Here is a 22,340-nt window from a genome sequence, read left to right as displayed (position 1 = left end):
TGCAGTCAGAAAAACACCAGCCTGCTGGGTTTATAAAAAAAAAAAATTCAATAAACTAAAATTCAATGACAAAAAAAAAAAACCCCAAAAAACAAACCCAAAGGAAACTAGCCAGCGGTTTGAGTCTGGAAACTGATTCACTTAAATGTTCAAAGTCCAACAAGGAACAGACGGCAGCGATGCTACAAGGAAAAAAAGTGCTCGCGAGACACAGCTTCCCGAAAGACGGCAGCGAGTCTGCGGGACAAGCGACCCCACTTCCATCACCACCACCTCGTACGCCCACCACCGGCCAGGGACCGCTGGGCATCGCTCGCGATGGACGTGCAGCGGGAGCTCTGCGTGGGATCTAGAAATAGGAACAGACTGCTCCCTCCTCCCTCCGGGTCTGCTCTGGGTGCTCCAGCCCTGGCTGTGCTGCACCAGGCTGAATGACTAGGGCTGCTTTCTTATTCAAAATGAGGGGTAGGAGAGCTAAAAAGCTACATAAAGACCAGGATCTGTGGAGTCAATAATAACGTGGAGACAAGGAAGAGATACCCTGTGAGACACAGTTATCGAAAACGCGAGCAGTGATGTGCCAAGGCGCTGGAAGAGAAGCCAGAGACGTGCCCAGGTTGGCCACAGCTATGCGATGGAGCAGGTTATGCCTCTACCAGCCTGGGAAGGTGAGACCAGCTTTCTGAAAAGCTCAACTGCTTCTCCTCTTGCTTCGCTGGAAAGAGATTCCTCCCTCTGTCCCACTGGGGATTTTGTGACATGCCGAGCTGCCAGCGCCTTGGAGCAGCCGACTCTTGCCAACGGGAGCAGAAGAAAGTCCTGGGTTCCCAACTGCTCTGACAGTGACTGCCATTGTTTTTCATGGGAACAGAAGCAAAGCAGCAGAAGCGAGCTGGGATTTGGCCTCCTTCCTGGCTTATGTTTGCTCCTTCCAAGTCCTGGTTGGACCCGATTTCCCGAGGGGCTTCGCTGGCCCCTGGGGAGCCGCAGGTGCTGGGGAGCAGCCTGACCCCCAGCTCCGCACGGCCATCCGCAGACGGGGCAGGAACCCATTGCTGCCTGAGCCTGCTTCTGCCCTCACCCTGACCTGAGCAGAGGGTCAGGCCAGGCCTGGCTTTCTGGCAGAGCCCCAGGGAGAGAGAAAAGCAAGCAGTTCTCCCCTTCCTGCAGACATGCATCATCCCAGGAACAGGGCAGGATGCTCACCAGCCTGCTAGCGAGTGCCAAACCTACCCAGACTGAATGAAGAAGAGATCACCATTAAAACCCACCAGCAAGTGTGAAAGAGTTTTTGTTCTAGACAGATTCAAAAGATCCAATACTTTTTCCCTACATTAAAGCAAACCAAGGTGTTGTCTGTACCCCCTCTTACCCTAATCCAAATTTAATTCCCTTTGAAGGGAAAGGGTGAAAAAGATCCATATCCTGTATCTGGTCTGTCCAAATACAGAAAGAAACCTCTTGAAGAGAGAAACCGTCGAAACAGAGTAAGCAGCTGTATAGCTTTGCCACACTGCCTAGCACCCTCCCCATGCAGCCATCCTTAGCTAGCAGGGCAAAAAAAAAATATAAATCAAGGCCCTTTCATTCCTTGTTTCTTATTCTGCCAAATTCCCTTTTCCAGTAGCTCATCTGCATGCATTCTGGCCACAGAGACCACAATTAATCCTTTTTTTTTTTTCCTCTCCTTTAAAAAAAGGCTTTACAATAACTAAGGATTTGAACAACAACGTGACCAGTTACAAGTCGTTGCTTGCTGAATGGGACAAGTGTGTGCCTGTGCGAGTGTGCACACAGACGTGTGTCAGAGGAGGGCACGTTCCCAGCCATGCCCGGGAGTGTGCCATTGCTCCGAGCGCACGGCCGTCGAATGCTACTACAGTACACCGGCAAAAGAGGAAAGGGCACTACACAGAAATAGCTTATCGGCTGAGAGTCTCTGTACAGGAAGGGCTGCAAGCACAACAGCCCACGGCTGGAGTCTGCATAGATCCTCGTTTGCAGTTCAGCTGCCAGGAGAATCTGTAAGTGGGAGCTGAAAGGGACTGACATCTCTGCCACACGCTGGAAGGAAAAGAGGCAGCTAAAGTGTCAAACAACTGCAGAAACCAAACCCAAAGAAGAACAATTGAAAGATCAACCAGAAAACAGTTTGAAGCCTCATCAGAAGAGTTCACTTGCCACGGAGCAGGTAAGAACGGCTGCTGTGGCTAACGCAGCGGGAAACACCCATTCTACCTTTGAAGGCAGAGACAGTGGCTTCTCCCCAGCCCCAAAAGGAACAGCCCAGGCATAGATCCCTGCTGACAGGGCAAGAAAGGCCAACCAACACCAATTCCCTTACTGGCCCAGGCCAAGAGAGGCAATTGTTAATCACCACCACAATGGAGAGACCACTGCAGTCAACTGCATCCTGCTCTGGCCCAGGGGAGGGCTATCAGATAACCAGATTCTTTTCACAGTCCAAGAAGGGCAGTTCCCTTCCTGAGCCAAAAAAAAAAAAAAAAAAAAAAAAGAGGCTTTGTATTCCAAGCTCCAACAGTGACTATTTGCTGAATCAGTCCAGCAAACAGGGATTGCGCTCCTGGAACAGCAAGTAGAAGCCTCCTCTGGGTAAAATCTGGAACCTCTAAAGTGCTCCTGCTAATGCTAATAGATGAACGCTGCCCTTCCATGCCCAGCAGTGGAAGGGCGTAATGCAGTTAGTGGTATAACAAGCACTAGCATTTAACCATTTATCAACTCCCATCTGGATTGCGGTAGTTTTCTGAAATGCACTTTTGGGAGATATTTCCTATGAGAAGAGGATGTTTGGGGATTTGAGGGTAGGAAGGTGAAGTGCACACCATAGCATACCTTGTTCAGTAAAACCGTTGCCTTGGAAGGTGGTGGTCCCTTGCAGAGTCAATGGAATAAAGCATCCTGCAAGTGGCCATTTCACCGTGTCACCAACAAGCAGCTCTCGGTTTGGTTAGAATGGTTTTCCCCCTCCCCCAGTGGTTTGAAAAGTTCACAGTGGTATAACCCAATGTTTTGGGGAGACAGAAGCTGAGAAGTCCCCTGTTGCAAGTGAATGGGTGGAGTGAGGGATGCAGATGAGCAACATCCTCTAGGACTAAGGATAAGCTCAACAGACACCTTGCGTCTGATCAGAAACAGGGGGAAGGTAGGCACTGGAAGAACCGGGAAGTGGAGAAGGGTAATGCCAACACAGGGAAAGTGCACAATCTGGAGTGGTCTCGGAGTAGTTCTGCAGTGCAAATGTATGGGGAGGGGCGTGGAAAAATCCCTTCTGGAATGCTGCATGAAGAGAGGTAAAGGTTGGCATCCATGTGGCAGCGGACTGGGTAGGGGGCCTGTTTCCAGCAGCTCTACCCTGTTCTTCACATTTAGTGGGTTTCAATCACCACTGGCTCGTAAACTCCAGATGAGACCCTGGGGAGGCAGAGGGGAAGAAGATGAGAAAGCCAGGTTATTTTCCTCAGTCACTTAGAGCAAGCAAGTTCTTACTCAGAGCTCTCTACTCACAAACATCGCCCTCTAACCCCGCACAAAATACTGAAAATAACAAGTCAGTCTGGCGAGAAGTCAACCCTCATAACACAAAACAGATACGTGGCAAGCTAACACTAGAGCACTTGAAAGAGCTGGGTATAACACATGAATCCTTCTGAAGGACAGAGGAAAGGGGGAGTATCCTGCGCAGAGAGCCAGTGTTCCTGGCTTTGCTTTGCTCCCAATTTTGTCACTGACTTGACACATCTTTGTGTTACCATTATTGCTTTTTTTTTTTAACCTCAAAAGGTGCTATAAAGGCTCAAGCACAACGAGGCAAGACGATGTACTAAGAGCTATTGTGGCAAGAAAAAGTTTTATTTGTTCAGAAGTCTTTCATGAGAGAACAAGCCCTCGACAAAGACGGAGGAGGCAGGGAAAAGGGACAATAAATCAGGCTGCTGCAGTTTTGCTGCAGGCCAGCAGGAGGCAAAGCTCTCTGCCTTCAGTCGGGTGCAGGAGCAAACAGGAACCAACCTCTACCATTTTGTCCTTTTACTCCTTATTTCTGTTCTTGGATCTAACAACTAGGATCACATTATCCTTCTGAGCTCCTGCTGGGAACTGCATTCATACTCCAGTGCAGCTGTAGCCTGTCACCAGAGGGATCCCAGGGGGGTTAATGTGGGAATAAAGCCACCACCATGATGTTTAGAAATCTCTCCTGTAGCAAAAGGTGAGAGTTTCCTGGGTACAAAGAGCTAACTAATCTCTCTGTCTGCCAGCCTTTCAGGAAGCCTACCTGTTTCCCAGCTGAATACCACTCAATGTAGTTGTTCCGTCTCTGCTCACAAACAACCTCAGGTTACTGTCTGCAGATAGGAAAGGAAGACAGACGTCAAAATCCAGAACTACTGACGGCTGGCAGGTGCTCTCCTCCCAGCCGCATTACACAATGGTCAGCACGCGAACAAGTATGTTTCTGGGAAAGCATGTGCACGCTTTCTGCTGTTCCCACAGTAATAGAGCCCCTGGGAACTCCTCTTCTTGCTCTGAAAGGGAGCCTCATGTACAAGTCAACCACAGCATTAAGCTTTGGAAGAGTAAATGCAGAGAAATTAATTCAGTGATACTCCTCCAGCTGCTTCTTTTAAGGCAATTCCATTGATGCAAGTTCTTGGTCAGCTTAAACACATCTGAACAGATGAGATGTGGGGCCTCACGCTGCTTTTGTAGGCTCACTGGAGGAGAAACTCAGCCTGTTCTGCTGGTGAGAAGTGGCTACATTCAGTCTAATTTTAACCCATGCTGAGCGAGGTGTCAGTCCCCATATGATAAGAATGTTGCCATATGCGATGATTTAAGGTGACTAACTATAGAAGTACGAATAACAAGCTAGGCTCAGGTTTAAAACTTATTGAAAAACCTCAACTAGATGAAAACAATTGATTTCTAGGCTAAACTGGAAAATTAAAACAAATGCAGTGATATTATTAGTTTTCTCTTAATAGATGCTGTGACTGTGATGGAGAACACCCCTTCTTAGGCTCTCAGACAGACCTGATCACCAGCACACTATGACTTCTTTCCCATCTTTTTGCAGAGACATGCTTTCCCCTCCAGTTGTGCTCTTCTACTTTAATAAATACCCTTGGGCTGACCCTGGATGAAGGCCACTAGAGCAGTGCAGACAGCTGATCTAACGGATTTCCACTGCACTGAAGAACTGGTATTTTTCCCCTCTCATCCTGTATGTTTGAGCTACTGTTTAACCTCTGCTGTAGTGTGCAGAAGCGCTATTTGCTAATGGATGTGCAGCTCTCAAATCCACATGGTTTGTTTACCTACCAAAGAAACACCTAGCAAGCACTGAAAGCAAATTGCTGTCAGAAGGAGAAGGGAGTCCATGGTAGATCAGATCTGACTGTAAAAGCCTGGCAGCCTCGCTAAAAGAACAGCCAAGACTTACCCTTTGAGACTCATCCTCTCACCTTCAGTATTGCTGACATCTGTGAAGTCCTGACTCTGCATTATTTTCTCCACTATATCATCAGCATCGATCCTGGTGTCATCCACTCGGGTTGGGTGACTCTCCACTGAATCCTTTTTCCTCCTGGGGAGAGGGAAAACTTACTCAGCTTTTCAAGACACAGACTTTCAGACACTCTCCTGCTTCCCTTGGCAATAGCCTCTTTCTCAGCGGCTACAATCCAATCTACCACTGCATGAAGACAAAGGAGTAGATTCTGTCTCGCCTTCTCAGAGAAAGCACTTTGCTCCTCAGGTACCTACCGGGAGGGTCTATCCAGCAGAAGGGCTGGTCTGGGGGGACGAGGTGGCTTCTCTAGTTTGTGGTCCCGCTCTCCCTCAGGACACTCCACCGTCATACTCAGCCCTCCAGATGCACTGCTGCTGGTGGAGGTATTCCGGCGATGGGTCAAGTCGGACATACTAGATGAACGGGAGTGCTCCGTGCTGTAACCTGCAAAAACCAAGTGATTACACACCAGATCTTCTCCCCTTCCTGGCAGCACATTAACAGGCAGGGCAGCTTCAGACCAACTTTTCTGCTGTCATATACAGAGATTTAGACATACATCTATGAGCTCATCTGCAGAAACTAACAGGAGACTCTGATGTTAAAGAGCAGGGTGAGAGAGATGGCTGCAAATCACTCTCACAAGAGCTTGTTGCAGGAAAGAAAAAGGGAAGGGGCTAGTGCTGGCAGAACTGTGCGGATCAACGGTTACCGGAGATCTTGGACTGCTGGCTGGCGTAGCTGGAGTTCCGCGAGTGGCCCGAGTGGAAGACTTCCTCTGGGCTGGACAGGTTCTGATCCGGTTCTTCTGGGACACCTGCCAAGGAACAACAGGGCACTCCACTTACACCATACCCAAGCCAGCACATTGCCTGCTGATCACCTTGGGCTGGAGGCTGATCATGGGACGCTAGATCAAGGAAAGGGCAAGTCTGTTGGCAGAGCCCTGCTGTACAGGCTAACACAGAGCTTAGAAGCAGCTGAGGAGTAGGGGAGACAACAGTGAGCTTTTCTGTCAAGCTTATCACTAATTCTAGCATCCAGTGCCTGAATTTACAAGCATCTCCGGGGGCTTGAAGGACCTAGAAGGACAGGTAGTATCGGAAGCTATCCATAGTTAAAAGCATTAAGCTAAGACCAAGAAAGCACCAAATGGCCACTGACAGTAAAGTACTGCAACCTCTGGTTGTGGGTGCTTCTCCAGTTACTGCTTTTCCCCTACTGTTACTTGTGAGAGAGCCCCTGCCATTTAATTTAAATCACACCTGAATTTGATACAGAAACCTCAACATAACCTCTGCTCCTTTGCTATTGCCCCTGCTTGTCTCTCTCGCAGCAAGCTTATCCAAAAGTGCACAAGCATAACACGTTAGCCAGCTTTTTAAGAAGAGCACTTGCACACTGTACTAAGTCACTGAGGCGATAAGACTGGAGTGCTATTTTGGTGCAGTGTATCTGCCTGCACATTTGGAGTGTGCTGGGAAGAAAAAAAAGGCTACGGGAAAATGCAGTGCCCTTGAAAACAGGCTCATAGAGAAGCCAAAGAACTCCGCATCAGCAGCTGGAACAAGGCCATTAGACCTCAAACCAACCTCTAAAACCTTCAGAGGAACTTTTCTAGAAGTCTGAGCAAAAGAATAGCTGAGTTGGAGAACAATGTTAAGTGTCACTGAACACAATGGAAAGCAGGGATGAGTGCAATACATGAATTATTAAATCCCCAGCAAAAAACCCAAATTGCTTTATCTCCACTAACAGAAACATGTGGCAGAGATTCATGCTTCCTCTCCTCAGTTGCACTTAATAGATGGTTTTGTTTTTCTCAAATTTCTTAATGAGCAGAGGGATGAGGATGGGTGTGGGAAAACATGAAAAATTAAAGAGTTTCTGTGCTTGCAACTGCTGGGAAAAACAAAAGAGTATCCAGGCACAGCCAAGCGTTGCATGGCTCCAGGACGGGCATTCATACCCGAGCTGAGAATGGCAGTTCTTGGCTTGGTCTGACGCAGAGAACCAATCGTGGCTGAATTGCTGCTGCTGCTGCTTGTGGTTCCCTCGCCTTTACAGGTCAGCTGCAGGGTAGAGTCCTGTCCCGGTATGGTGATGGATTTGGCAGTAGAAGGAGGCCTGTAATCAGAAGCAAAGAAGGTTACAAACTGCCAGCCAGGGACCGGGAACCACCCCACTGCACCAGCAATTCCCACTCTGCTCTGCCAAGAGGGTCCCCCTGCCTGCACCCCCCCTTTGCGGGGAGGGGGGAAGCTGGCAGCCCTCTGTGACTAGCGACACAGTGTGACTTTGGATTTTCCTTTCCTACGTGCAAGACGGGTCTTCCCTACCTTGTACTGCATCTGGACTGCATTACAAGGACAAGCAAGTTTTTGAGGTAAATCAAGGCAAAAAGGGACTATTCAATCATTTATATAGGACAGCAGGCTCAGAGCTTGCACTATCCTCCAGAAGACCATCCAGAGCTGCCTTTTTCCCCCAACATGTGTCCAGTGGCCACTTGGCCTCACAAACAGGAGCTGGTTTGCTGTTGTCCAGCTCTAAATTCCAGCACCCTTTCATCACACCTTTCCGGCTCAGGTCAAAAAGAAACCTTTTATCCCAGCAACCCCATCCCCCTATGACAGTACTTTTACAATGATCAAATAACCTTTCCATTTTTTAACTGATGATTAAACTCCTTTTCAGTAAGACTAAAGTGTTTTTCCAGCTGTCAAAATTATTTTTCTGGTTATTCTGCGTGCTTCCAACATCCCTTTGTAAATGCTGACTGCAAGGCAGAGCAGCGAGTGCCTGGAGCCCCCTCCCTTCCTCCAGAAGTGTTTTTGGGTGGAAGCCATGGCATGTGCAGCGTGGCAAAGTGAATATTCCTGTTGGAGTCCTAACCTCCCTGTAGCCCAAAGTCTGAACTGGAACTAATGGATCGTATTATGGTTTTTAAGTGAGGAGTGAGAAAGAAAAACTTTTATTTGTCTCACTTGGAGCTCTGAGGGAAGATGCTACATGAGAGGACCTTTGCAGTATTTTGGGAGAAAAAATAAAGCACTGAGAATATTTTATATGGGCAGCCAAACAGCCATAAAGGTTTCAGGAAATCCACAGCATGCCTTCCCCAGGAAAAAAACAACAACCCTCCCTAACCACATTATCAGTGATTTACATGCACCCGGGTACTTCGGGGACTTTGCTTTGCAGGTTAATAAGGCCTTTACAGCCTTAATCAAGCAAACTGTTCCTGCAGCAGCTGTCGGAGCAGCCCGTGGGTCTGTCAGCTCAGGCTGCTCAGCCTGCCTTGCCCCCCTGCATGACACCCAGGAGGAGAAGGTTCATCGGAGTGCTGCAGAAAGTCAGTGCTCGGAAGTGATTTCCCAGCACAGTTTAATTCCTGCCTAATCCCCTAACGAGTGCCATTTCTCAGAGGCTCTACTGATCAAGGGCTATTCTACATGCAAAGCTTCCATTTTTAGACATTTGCACATCATCAACATATAAGGAAAAAATGGGAATGACTACAAAAATCCTTTAAGAAAATTAGGAGGTTTGACTTTCAGACTGACCCCACTTATATTAAATGTATATATATATCTCCAATTCTGTATAATTTTCAGGCACTCTAACAGTGGGACTTGCTTCCACAGAGAAGGAGCAACAGGTATTTTTGTCAGACATATTATTGCCAGACATCCTAGCACCCTAGATTTAAAACATCTGTTACTGTTACGAAGTTATGGTTTCAGATATCCAAAACTTCTTTATTACACTTCCTTCTGAAGCACAAATTTTTCAGAATCAGATGACACTGCATTTAGGGTTTGAAAGTCTCAGAAAACGCTGCAGCACTATGAAAAGCCATTTGCAAAATAAACCAACCAAAAATTATGCAGCATTTTATAACAAGAATGCAAGCTAATTTATACACTTTAAGCTAGCTCCTAAAATTAGGCCTTTTAGCCCAGAATACCACTACTACAAGAGATGGCCTCAAGGTAAAGCTTTCTTCTCTCATCCTGTTGGGAGTCAACACAAAATATTTACATCAGCACATGGCAGTCCTGTATAGTCACACACACACACCTTACAGCACACTAAGGCAGGCTGGCTTGGACTGCAGAGTCTTGCAACACTATACTGCAGTATGAAGGTACGTGTTGCCAGTATATTTGTCAGTTGATCTCCCAACAATTCTTTAAGCAACAAAACGGCTTCATAGCTTAACTGTACTTATTCTTTCCTATCACGATGCATTAAAAAAAAAAGTACGATTGCAATTTCTCTGCTAATTAATACAAATTGTGAACCTGGGTCCCCTGTAGAAGAAAAGGAGAACTAAAATGTTTCAGCCTTGCAGTTTTTTTGTTGCTGTTTCAATTTAAGATCTTTATCCTGTGTGGTATGTGCTGAAGTATGTCCATTTCCAAGACTGTTTTCTTCATTGACCTTTCCCTTCTTGGAGGTCAGTGAAACCAACCCCAGAGCTATGAGAAATTCTGTCCTTCATGCAAAACATGGAAGTTTGTTATCAACATTCATTAGTTTCCAAAACCTAACTGACACTAGCAGGGAAAATACTGGCACAACCAATAACCAAGTTGGGAAAACCAGAGCAGAGAACAAACCAACCAACAGCGCAGGTTGGCTTAGCTATTCTAGCTGATTCAACAATCCAGACCACCAGTTTCAAGCTTTCCCTTGTACTTCCCAATCTTTTCCCCCTCCCCATCACTTTTAGTCTCCAGCAGAGAATGACAAAAGAACCAGATGTCCTGGTCTGCCCACCCAGAAACTCACGTTTTGAAGCAGGGGTCCCCCGAGAGCAGGGACATTCCGATCATGACCTGGAGAGGGGGGACAAGGCACATCGTTAGCCATGCTGCGGCGAGCTCCTCACTTCACAACAGCCAGGAGGCCAAGGGCTAGGTGTTAGCAAGACCTAGTTCCTTTCCAAAGGAAATCAACTTCAGGGATTTAGCAAGGTATTTCCCTCCCTGCCCTAAACCACTGGCATCAGTAACTCCAAGTTGCAGTGGCTCAGCAGGACACCAGCCTGGCCACCCTGACAACGCACTTAGAACTTTTTCCCCCCTCCTGTTCACGCTTTCTTTGATGACAAAGAATGCTATCGAGGGTCATCGCTTGGCCAAATGGATGCCAAGATATCAAAGGGCAACTCTGATAATCGGAAACTTCCCAAGTCAGACTAGCAGCATAAAAGCAAAACCCTGTCTCCGTATGCAACAGGACCTTCTCTCAGGCCTAGCACTGCACTCTGGCTGCGATCTTTCCAAATTCAAAAGTAGGATTTCCACTGTAGCAGCACCAGCTGCCGTACCTTTAGGATGGAGTTGTCCTGTCGGGTGTTCTTAGTATCATATCCTTCCAGCAAGCAGCAACGGACAGTGGATCCAGAGCCTGCAAATTCTGCCAGATTTAGATCAGCAAAGCCCAGCTGTAGCCAAGAAAACAACGGAGGGGAAGGGGAGAGAACAAAAATCACTCAATAAAGGGATACGCAGTGTCACGCAGACCAAAGGAAGAGAGCACATGTGCGAGCGAGGGCAGAAACAGGAGCTGGCACACACAGAGTCGGGGCTGCGAAGACCCCCTCTCTCGAGGATAGGCAGGGTCACATTCCTAATCCCAAGCCATGTGGACACTCGGAGGCCTTCAGGAAGCCCGCCTGCTGTGGAGGAAGGACGTACAGCAGTGGTGCTGGCCAGGACAGTGTTAACCAGCCTGCAGTCGTTGCATAACCAAGGACATGGAAGGCACTAGGTCAACGATGTGGAAAAAACAGAATCACACATACACAAACATAATAAGGCACCCTTTGTATCGGGCCATCCCAGAATGCAGTGGAGCATGTGAACCAGGAGATGAAAGATATTGTTACAGAGGAAAGTGACACTGTCCTGAAAAACAAAACTGAGACTTCCAGCACAGCAAGCTGGAAGTCCAGAGCCATGCAGCAGTGCATGTGTCTCACCCCCACAGAGGCAGCTGCTGGGCTGGGGAGCTCCTGGAGCAAAGTTTCCTCAACGCGGCTAAGATTTAACTAGCGAGTGGTATGTTTGACAGGCAGAAGGGAAAATAAATATTTGGAGAGATTTAGTTGAGAGCTCTCTAAACCTTCTCTAACAAAGGGGAAGCAAATAGGGAAGGTGATAAAGTTGAAGATCACAGGCAAATTCAAAGAGGGTACTGATGCCTCTAGAGTAAAGACAAACACAATGAAGAGTAGTTTTGTTTTTCTGCTCTAATTCCTGGTGTATTAATACAGTGTTCCAAAGAAAAAGTTACAGCTTCTTTTATGCAGAGCTTTAGCAATAAAAGTCAGTCGTGCCTCATCTAATCTGATCAGGAAGAGATGCTGTACCCCATATTTGGCCAAACCGTCCAAGCATAGAAAGTTTGCATCACTTCAACATACAGGTCAGCTTCTACGAGAACACGGAGAGAAGGTGGAGAAGCAGCAGCTCAGACCTAGCTGTTATTCTGTGCATTGCAGTACATTTCTCCTGCCCTAGCACTGACAGCCAGCCGCATGATACAACGGAACAGGGAGCCCCAAACAGTAGCACCATCCTAAGGAACATGGTGCTCTGTCAACTGTGGAAGCTGGTAGGGAGTCACAGCACAAACCAGAGTCACTGCCGTGTGAACCCTGGCTCCCACTCCTCCACATCAAAAGTCTAAACCACAGTCTGCATGAGATACATGATTCAGAGGAAGACAGCAGCAAGATTAGCATAGCTGCTTCCTCCATCCCATTCTCAAAGGGGAACAAGAGCTGATGGGAAAGGAAAAAAAAAAAAAGTGTGGGATAGAGCAGGAACCTTTCTTCAGCAAAAAATGGAAGGAAAAGAAAAACCCTTTTCTCCCTCTGTTCTCCCTTCTTAAGAATTACCTTAATGCAAGTGCTTCTCCAGCCCCTGCTGTAGAAAACACTCCTCTGTCTCTTCTAGCCAAGGGCTACGCTGCTTACTGAGTATTCACCAATAAGGAAAAAACAGTGAATTTTTATCTCAGAGAGATAAACAGGACAGGAGAAAGCCACAGAGGGAGCTGCAATCCATCACAAAACTGGAGAACAGAGGCGACACGGCACAACCATACCAGCAGAACAACATGGCACAGGAGTGGCCCAGACCCAGATCCCTCTTCCTCCACCACAGCGCTAACTTCTCTGAGAAGATCGACATCGGAGGACAGAGCGTGGGAGAACCCTCCAGTGACCCATACGGTGTGCTGAGGTCAGAAGCTCTTCTCAGGAAGCAGACTCCCAGCATATAGAGGAAGGATCCCTTAACAAAAGGATGTTTTCAGATGTAACCTTTCAGAATAGTTTCCTCAGTTTTCCAGCCAGCTGATGGCGTTTCTTCCAGCTCAGGGAAAGAGTTTCCGCTTTATCAGTCCTTCCTGTTGGCTTCCGCTCTATAACCCCTGACACTGAAGTGACATTAACGTCAAACCAAAAGGTGCGCAAGTCAAGGGAAACTCTGTCTTGAGCACAAACAGCTCCATCACTCTCAGTCCCTGCTAAAGGGGGACCAGGTAAAGAGGGCATTCACAAGTCGCATTTTTCTCTACATCTGCTGCCACAATTGGAGGATTTTTCAGCTGAATGAATACAGTTTAAAAAGGTGAGGACTCACTGTTTAGAATGGGAAAATAGTTGCATGAACATATACCACAGACTTCTGCTAGAAACGTTAGGAATCCCAAGTAAGTCAGTTCTGCCACGAGGACCTGCCTGGAACAAGCCTGGTCCATAGGGCAAGACTGCAAGGCTTCATCACCCTGTCTGGTGTGACATCCCTTGTCTCCGAGCTGCTGAAATGCTCAGGTCACCTTCTGTTGAATTCTAGGAGAATTTGTCTGTCTTCTTCACAGGAGACCAAGCAAGATACAAGCCCAAGAGATGCCAAGTACTTGAGCTTTGGTCTCTCCCTGTACTTGGGCCACAACCACCCCATGAAATGCTACAGGCTTGGGGAAGAGTGGCTGGAAAGCTGCCCAGCAGAGAAGGACCTGGGGGTGTTGGTCGACAGCTGCCTGAATGTGGGCCAGCAGTGTGCCCAGGTGGCCAAGAAGGCCAATGGCATCCTGGCTTGTATCAGGAATAGTGTGGCCAGCAGGACTAGGGAAGCGATCGTGTCCCTGTACTCAGCACTGGTGAGGCCGCACCTCGAATGCTGTGTTCAGTTTTGGGCCCCTCACAACAAGAGAGACATTGAGGGGCTGGAGCGTGTCCAGAGAAGGGCAACGGAGCTGGGGAAGGGTCTGGAGCACAAGGCTGATGGGGAGCGGCTGAGGGAACTGGGGTTGTTGAGCCTGGAGGAAAGGAGCCTGAGGGGAGACCTCATCGCTCTCTACAACTGCCTGAAAGGAGGCTGTAGAGAGGTGGGGTCGGTCTCTTCTCCCAGGTAACAAGTGACAGGACGAGAGGAAATGGCCTCACGTTGTGCCAGGGGAGGTTTAGACTGAATATCAGGAAATTTTTCTTCACTGAAAGGGTTATCGAGCACTGGAACAGGCTGCCCAGGGAAGTGGTTGAGTCACCATCCCTGGAGGTATTTAAAAGACGTTTGGATGAGGTGCTTAGGGACATGGTGTAGTGGTGGTCTTGGTAGTGTTAGGTTATGGTTGGACTCGATCTTAAAGGTCTTTTCCAACCTGTGTGATTCTGTGGTTCTAATTCTGGGCTGGAGCAATTAGGTCTCTTTCAAAATGCCACTAAACACAACTGGAGACTGAGTAAAAGGGAAGTAGGTTAGAACATGGCCTGAATAAGAGCCCAGGTTAACTCCACCATGGAGACATGCCTTCAGGCTTCCTTTAATTCAGCATTTCCAAATACTGTGGGAAGCTTGAGGATGGACACTGCGGGAGGAGCAGGCTGATGCATTTACTTTGTCTCAGAGGCATGTCTCTTCCTCCAGCTATGCTGCTCTCCCAGGACAGGCAGCTCTGCAGAATGGAGGAACAACCTCCCCGCAATGTGAATTTAGTGAAAGAGAAACTGATGACCCTAGAGACCATGTCCTAATTCACAACAAAAAAGGAATGGTGTGGGCAGCAACTCTACCACGCAGCACAGCAGTACATAGGAGCGAGTGCAGTTCACCCTTCAAAGCCAGTTGCCTCCATGGTCTCAAGAAGGATATCAATTAGAAGAAATTCTTACAAGGTTGTGCGTGACCTGAACATCTGTTTATTAGAAGCTAGCAGCAGTGACTCATTTTCAAACAAACATGGTTTTGGGCTCTGCGCGAGCTCAACTTCTAAGCCAACATTGTCTCTTGATTCAGCACAAAGAGGAGAAGGGGGTGGCCCATTGTCTTTCCCATAGCACAGGCAAGAAAACGGGGCGGGGGGGAACAAACCAGAACTAACACCCCTGCTCATCAGTTTGTTTTTTGCCTCAATGTCTCTTGTGCTTTGGAAGGTGGTGATTTCTGCTGTAGGTTTCTGCCTGCACTCGCAAGGCAGTGAGGTGCCTACCCCAGCCACAGCTGGCTGCTGTGTTCTGGAGAACAGAACTGGAGTCTGTGTTTCTTTAGTAGCGAGACATTGCCAGAAGCCAGAGAGTTCACATCTGACTCAGAACTTCCCCAAAGTTTGAGGACATGCAGATCACCTTCCCAACCCCCTTCTCAAATCCACATCCAGTGCAATCTGGATCCTGTCCCAGCAAGTCGATTTTTTTGGGAAATCACTTAACTCAGGCTTAAACTAAGAACCAATGACCGTCTCTCCAGACTGCTTCACGCAGCAGCCACTGGTTTCTAATGGGTGTAAAGCACTAACAGAAGACAAGACCATCATCACTCTGCTGCATTTGCCCCTTCTGTGCTCTTACCTTTGAGTAGGTTTTTCCGCCCTTCAGCTCCTATAACGGAAGACAAAACAAACAGGAAAAGCAGCTATTTTATGTGCTGGGAAAACAGGAGGAAAGTCATTACTCAATCCTGGAATTTGCTCTCAGGATTTCACAAACCTCTGTCTCTCAAGGGTTACCACCACCCCGGTCGCTCCCACCCTTTGTCAAGCACCCTTGCTGGAGAAAGAGGCTCCGTTCGAGTCTCATCTGGGCCCAAACAATCTTTCCTTCCCACCACTGTCCATGCAGTTGTTCTTGCTGCCAAAAAAGCAGCCAGTAACGAACACCAGTACACTGGTGGTACTACCTGCCAGAAGCAGAAGCTAAATGCTCACCTTACGGACAGATACTCGGCAGATGCAGGGGTCCAGGAGTCCTGTGGCTGGGTTGGCACTCATTTTACACACAAAGGTGAATTTCTTTTTCCAGCGGACACAGTTTTCCTGAACTTCCTCTCTATGAGAATGCAGGGGGGAAAAAAAAAAAAAAAAGTAGTCTTCAAATAAAGGTACAAAGCCATATCAATCCTGACAATTAAGTATCTTTTTTAATGACTGGCGACCTGGTCTGCCAAGATCCTCTACAACACAGCTTGGTCCACACCACCTGAAACTGCCCCATACAAAGCGTTATGTTAGCATCAAGCTTTTCATAGTCAATACAGGTAAAATCCACCTAGGTTACAGGGAAGACTAATCATCCCATCAACAGTTTGCCTTTAAAACTCTCACAAGCTCTCCGACATTTCCTGCTTAGCCGGTTTAGCTCATTCACCGTCCAGCCTGGACAGATCCAACCTCCGTAACCGAACTGGGCTGAAGGTTTACAAGCTTATCTTCTGCAATGTGCCTGTTTAGTACAGCCTCTGTACAGCAAAGGTGCTATGTGTCCTGGACGGCTTGTCCTTCCCAGGCAGCCATCCTGCTTCTTATGCTGGGACTAGGCCAGTGAGGAAGGCCAGCTCGAAGGAGGACAAAAATGCATGTGGAAATGTTCCTAGGTGCACGCAGACAGGACCCCACCAAGCAAACACTGCGCTTCAAATCGCAGTGGGGGGTTCAGACTGTAAAGCAATCTCAGCCCGGGAGGGGACAGTTTTCCTTGCACAGATTCTGAGCAGTCTACTCGCATCTCCAGGGGGAGTGGAGAAGTGCACGGCTCCAGCATAGCCTGAGCCGCAGGCGGAAGAGAAGAAGCCTTCCTGAGCACAGGAATTGCTTCAGGTATAGCTTTGGCTTCTGCAGAGCCCTCAGGGGAAGCTGGATTTCACCCTTCAAAAGAGGCAGGCTCAAAGGAGCCCAGAAACAAGGTGTATGGGTCCTTCCACAGGGCTCTGGTTCCCCACTGAGCCTCTGCAGGACCTGATCCGTTTATGGCTCAGAGCTTGGCCCTCAGCCAATTAAGTTCTCAAAGTAATGAGGCTGGGGTGGGGAGGGAAGGGAAGGCACTTTTGACAGCTATGAGCTAGCAAGTTTGCATCTCGCTCTTATCTCTCCTCTTAGCACAGGACAAAGAGGCAAGGGCACCCACTAAAGTGTTTGCTTTAGCAGGGAAAGGGAGGCTTCCCACCATCTGACCCGGGCACAGTGCGAGCCAAAGAGATCGGTGGCAAAGGGCAGAATGATCAGTCTTGGTATTGCGTCAACTCTCCTCCTGGGAAGGAAGCTGGTGCACAGCCCAACAAGCCCTTCTGCAACTCGAGGTGAGCCCAACAGACAGATACCAGGGACTGGATCCTGACCCAGGAGGTCTCCTCTAGTCCTCTGAGCTATTTTGTGGGACCTGAATGTGCTGGCCAAGGCAAACACAGAGAACGGAAAAGGAGTAGCCGACGAATAACTGAAACCTGTAATCCTCTGTAATGCAGATAAGGGCTGATCATCCCCGTTTAAAACGTGGGAAAACAGAAGGCAGCAAATTCCTTCAAGGCAGTGAACTTAAACTCCTTCCAGACAGAACTAAGGCTAGCTATCGAAATCATTGAAAAGTGAGACATCTAGGTGCCGAAAATACCTTTGAATCTGGGATTAATTCAAGATGAGATCTGGTTCTTATTGCTCCACTCAACTCACTCCAGCTCCTTCAGACAGGAGAAGAAACACTTCCAGGGGGATTAAAAAGGCTTTACCTATAATAAAGTATTCACCGAGCCAGCCAAATTAGGCAAGTTAAATTTAAGATGTGAGATGCCTTAAACCTGACTTAGTAGTAGGTATCTTGAATGACCTAAAGGAAGGAAAACTCAGATACAGATGAAAAAAGGAATTCAACAGAACAGAAAAACGCTTGTGAACACATGTGCTTCAGAAACGCAAGGAAGGTACATGGGATGCAGAAGACACCAAATATTTTATAGCAGCATTACTCATCTTTAAAAAGGAGCCACTATTTTCTAGAGCACAAGGCTAACGCTCATTCTGCTAACGACACCAGAGCTTCAAGCCGAATCCTGGAAGGCAGCTACAGCTGAACGACCCTCAGATCAGAGAGGTACGACAGCGAGAGGTACAACAGCCCCTTGCTGCAAACTTCCTTCACAAACGCGGCTCAGAGCTCTAACTCCTGTCACAAGCGAGTATTTATGCGACCAAGCTCCAGTTCCCGAACGCCCATCGCATGTGCCTGGCTCCCCGCAGCTGCTTCGTCAGTAGGATCGGCAAGGACTGCTCTAGCGTGCGAGTTTCCTTACTCATGAGTTCTCGCTCGTATTACAATGCAGCTATGATTAAGCATCTGCTGGATGCTGCTAAGTCCAATGAAGGCTAATTACTGCAAAACGTGGCAAAAAGTACTGATTAGTAATAAAGAGCTCCTTCATAGCTAATTTGCTGTTAGCGTAAGCTCTGCTAACAGACATTCTGCTTCTTATTAAGGATGTATGTTGGCTTTCCAAAACTGCTGTAGATACCACACGGCGCAAGGGATTAGGAAAAGGATTTGGGAGGCTTTATGTTACCCACAGCACCGCGAACACAAACCCGAGCTGCAGGTGCACGCATAGCTTGGGGCTTTTTATGTCTTCGGAATAGTCTGCACAGGGTGGAAAGGAGTTTACAAGATAAAATGCAGAGCTGCTTTCCAGTCACAAGTTTCACAATCATTCAACGATGACTTTCAACTTTCTTTTTTACTTTAAAGAGTGGCTTTTAAGGGTGGGGGCTGGGTCTGTATCATTAGACAAGCAAGCGACAGCACTACTGTTTCAAGCCAAACTCTAAAAAAATTAGTTCCACATTTCCAAAAGATGGCATGTGGGGAAGTGATGGGCTTTGTCTATTCACCTCCCATCAAGCTATCGTTAGGCTGGTAATTAGAGAACACTAAAATAGGGGAAAAAAGTGGACTCAGAGGAGGAGCAGTTTTGTATTTAGCCCTAGAATATTCTCTGATGTACAATTAGGGACCATCACACAGAAACCAAAACCACACAAGAAGCGTGGCGAGGGCTGCACCGATGGAGGCGTTTCCTTCCATCCTAATCACAAGGCACCTAAAAGCAAAGCAGAAACAGCTTAAAACCAGAAGTGTCTAATTTTAAGTTTTACTCTGTATGTGGAGAGCCAGAAATAGATCAGACCAATGCCTGGTACTAGGTGCCAATTCAACGGGTCTTCAGAAGTTTTATTTTAAAAAAGCCGTCTGTACCATTTTGCAAAAAGACTCCCAGAAGGTTGAATCCCTGCCAAGCTAAGCTTTGCCCTCTTCTGACTTGAGACTTATTCAAAGCTGTGTAATTACTCTTCCAGACCTAAATATACCTCCTCAGAATAAACTGATGCAACCCTGTGGCAGCTTTTGTGAAAAGTGGAGTTCCAGACAGAGCTTCTCGGGGTCTTCCAACCCTGGAGCTGCTCATCTACCTCCAGCTCCTTGACCAGCCAGAAGGGACAGTTTACTGCATCCCCCAGCCACCATCCTACCCCTTGAGAGAAGATTTACCAGAAAAAGAGCAATTAGAAGATGTTTCACCATAGGACGGTATGAATCTAAGTAACGGGTACGATGCACAGCAGCGACCCAACGGTTTATCTACTTTTACAGAAGTAGCAGCGTGCTCGGTGAAGCCACCGAGGCCTGTCTGGGTTGGATCTCACGCACAGCCTTACTGTAGCTCTGGAAACAGGCGGAGGAACATGCGATGAACAGATTTTAGAGAAGAGATGTTTACCAACTGTGATTTTAGTGCCACGGACAGAGTAGCACTGTTACAGAAAGCCACAAAGCTCACTATGAATGCAAGTTAGCTAAAGCAAACACTTATAGAAAAAGGCCACGTATACGACCCATGCTATCTTGGGCTACTGTGGGCCTCTGTCCCACATGAAAACCTAGCTAATGAAACACCAGAACAGAGATTAAAACTTCTATTTACAGACTCAAAGCTGAGTTGCACCCAACTGGGTATCATGCTTCAAACACACAACCCGCTGAAACAGTTTTGCCTTGCTGGAACATCCAGAGAAGCAGATGTTTCACTCTTACATGTGACTACTGCCATAAAGTAAGACAGTTAAAAGTACGAAACATCATAAAAAGGCCACAGGCTTACTGGGAGGGCAACGACAACAAAAAATAGCTTTCTAATGCCAAACATTTCAGTAGAGCAATGTGTCTCAGTCTGATGTTTCATGCACGGGAGCAGACGTGGGAAAACCTCAGGCTAAATGAGACAGTATATAGATAAGCGCACACAAAGAGCTGCTTATTCAGATTTCCTCCTCCTCATCTACACAAAGAGGGAGAGCAAGCTTTCCTATTTCTGATGCCCAATCCACATGCTCACTGTCCCTCCTCTCGGAGATGTGGATCTGTGTCAGACCCTTCAAGCAGAACTAATCCTCCTGCCTGCTCGCAGCAGACGGTACTCTGCACCCTCCTCGCTGGTTCACCACTGCATGCAGGAGCGCAACATCGCTGAAGCAGCATCTCGATCTGATAAGGCATAAGAAAGATAACACCATTTTAAAGAGGCCAAGGAGCCAAGTCCCAGCTCAGAACCATTTAAGTGCGACGGATTGAAAAGCAGCCCTCAAAGGAGCCCTGACACGCTCCAGCAGTGGGTCTTTTGGGGAAGAAGGTAACACAACTTCAGCGATGCAGGTACAATCCCCTCAATCACAGAGGGAGGAAAAGAAAAAACAAAAAATCAAGTTATTTCAGCAGATTGCATCTGAAGGGCATCTTCTACAGCATTTCTTTACACAGCTCTGCTTTCAGCTGCAGAGACCCACCATTAAGACAACCTCATCTATTCCCCAGCGCTTCCGAAGGCTGAATTAGAGCAGGATCTCTGACACTCCCTTGGCTTGGCAAAGCCTGTAACAATCCTGCATTATGCTCCAGAGAAGATAGCTACTATTTTAACCAGGTTTTCTAGTGCAAAGCTGTAGAAGAGACCTTTGGTAAGGGCAAGGAAAAGTCCCTGAAAAACCTGTTTCAAAACTGACTTTCTAAGATGCTCAGGGTCAGTAACCAGTACTCACACCACTGTGCTCACAGCATGCCAAAATTTATACCATCCTACAGACACAGCAGGTCCTGCTACAAATCAAGGGCCTAATCACTGCCTATGAAGCATAGAAAAGACAAAGGTGGGTGAACATATATATATATATATATATATATATAATAGAAAGTAAGCCTTCATTTAGCCATTAGCTGGTTTAGATATATATGATCCAGAACCTGTAGGTACCCCCAAATAATGGCCTTAGGACAGGGCACTTCACCGCAGCACATATATTATTAAAGAAAACTGCAGCTCTGAGGCTTTGCCAATCCAGATGCCTGGCAAGGAAAAGGAGAGAAATCAACAGTGAACAAGATGCACCATCGGCAGACAGCACACCGAACAGCAGCGTGGGAATGTATCACATTAGTAAAGGCTTAGAGCTGCTGTCTTTTTTATCTTGTTATCAAGTTCATGTAGGCCAAACACAGGTAGAAAGCAGAAGCAAACACGATGCAGCAATCAGTGCTGGGGAGCTCAGTGGAAACGCATCCCAAGAATGACAGGTGACACACCATATTCCTTGGGGAACACCATACAGGATCATAAAAACCCAGCTGGATACACAATGCATGGAAATCCAAGAGAGTTTAACCTGGAGCTATACAAGTGCTTTACAGCAAGTTATTTACATGGAGGGGTTTTGCCTTCCCTGAGCAGAAGAACAGAAAGGGCTGCAAGTAGCTCTCAACAATAATGTTACTCTGTTTTGACTGGCCTTACATCACTGACCAGAACAACTGCCAACCCAAAGAGCTGGACGTCTCCCCCACTGCAAACAACCCCGTATTCTCCAGCTGACAAGTGCTGGTTGTTGTGTAGTAGACATTAGCAGTTATGATGGAAAAATGGCTCAGAGACAGATGATGCAGACTGTGTTACTAGGAGAACTAAGCAAGCCTTTGTCATCTGAAACAAGTCTTATTTGGATGTTTTACTGCAAGTGTTTTAAACAAGGGTTCAGCAGTAAGGTCATCACATCCACCACCTACTCGCGAAATCCACTTCTGAATTCCCAGCAAATCCATTCCAATGACCCGTGGTGGAGAAGGACACCTACCCACATCCCCCTCTGGGCGTCAGCTTATACCTGTCAATTTAGTTCTTCATTCACAGCAGAGGGGAGATATGTATGGGCTCTCTAAATGCCAAATTTGAACACCAACGCTTTTAGAATGAAGCATTCACACGATCCAGCATTTTTTGGGGGCAACAAGGCAAGCTCCAACGCTTCTGGAGGGCTTCACGATGCTTGCTCCGTTCTGCCTCACACCAGGAGATGGACATACATCCACTCCTGCCGTTTGCTGGCACTTGGGGAGGTGGGGGAAGAGCGAACGGGGAAGCAGGAGGAGGGGAAAGTCAGCTCAGGGCACTAGATTCCACTTACGCAGTTAACGGCACAGCCT

At 47.4% G+C, this 22,340-nt stretch overlaps 1 protein-coding gene across 3 annotated transcripts in view; it reads right to left on the bottom strand.

Annotated features, from left to right (window-relative positions):
- Positions 1–92: 92 nt before the first annotated feature.
- Positions 93–22,340, bottom strand: part of EEIG1 (estrogen-induced osteoclastogenesis regulator 1) — a 37,529-nt gene continuing 15,281 nt past the window's right edge. For all 3 annotated transcript variants that reach the window (XM_075520007.1, XM_075520009.1, XM_075520010.1), the window contains exons 3-12: positions 15,758–15,878; positions 15,402–15,431; positions 10,872–10,988; positions 10,331–10,377; positions 7,503–7,660; positions 6,246–6,350; positions 5,788–5,977; positions 5,487–5,608; positions 4,298–4,367; positions 93–3,435 (exon numbers count right to left, since the gene is read on the bottom strand). In XM_075520007.1, coding sequence (XP_075376122.1) covers positions 3,390–3,435; positions 4,298–4,367; positions 5,487–5,608; positions 5,788–5,977; positions 6,246–6,350; positions 7,503–7,660; positions 10,331–10,377; positions 10,872–10,988; positions 15,402–15,431; positions 15,758–15,878 — 1,006 coding nt within the window. In that variant the 3' untranslated portion in view covers positions 93–3,389. The remainder of the gene's footprint in view (positions 3,436–4,297; positions 4,368–5,486; positions 5,609–5,787; positions 5,978–6,245; positions 6,351–7,502; positions 7,661–10,330; positions 10,378–10,871; positions 10,989–15,401; positions 15,432–15,757; positions 15,879–22,340) is intronic.

This window comes from Mycteria americana, chromosome 17 (assembly GCF_035582795.1).
Source record: "Mycteria americana isolate JAX WOST 10 ecotype Jacksonville Zoo and Gardens chromosome 17, USCA_MyAme_1.0, whole genome shotgun sequence".
Taxonomy (NCBI): Eukaryota; Metazoa; Chordata; class Aves; order Ciconiiformes; family Ciconiidae; genus Mycteria; species Mycteria americana.
This window is presented reverse-complemented; position numbering and strand designations above follow the sequence as displayed.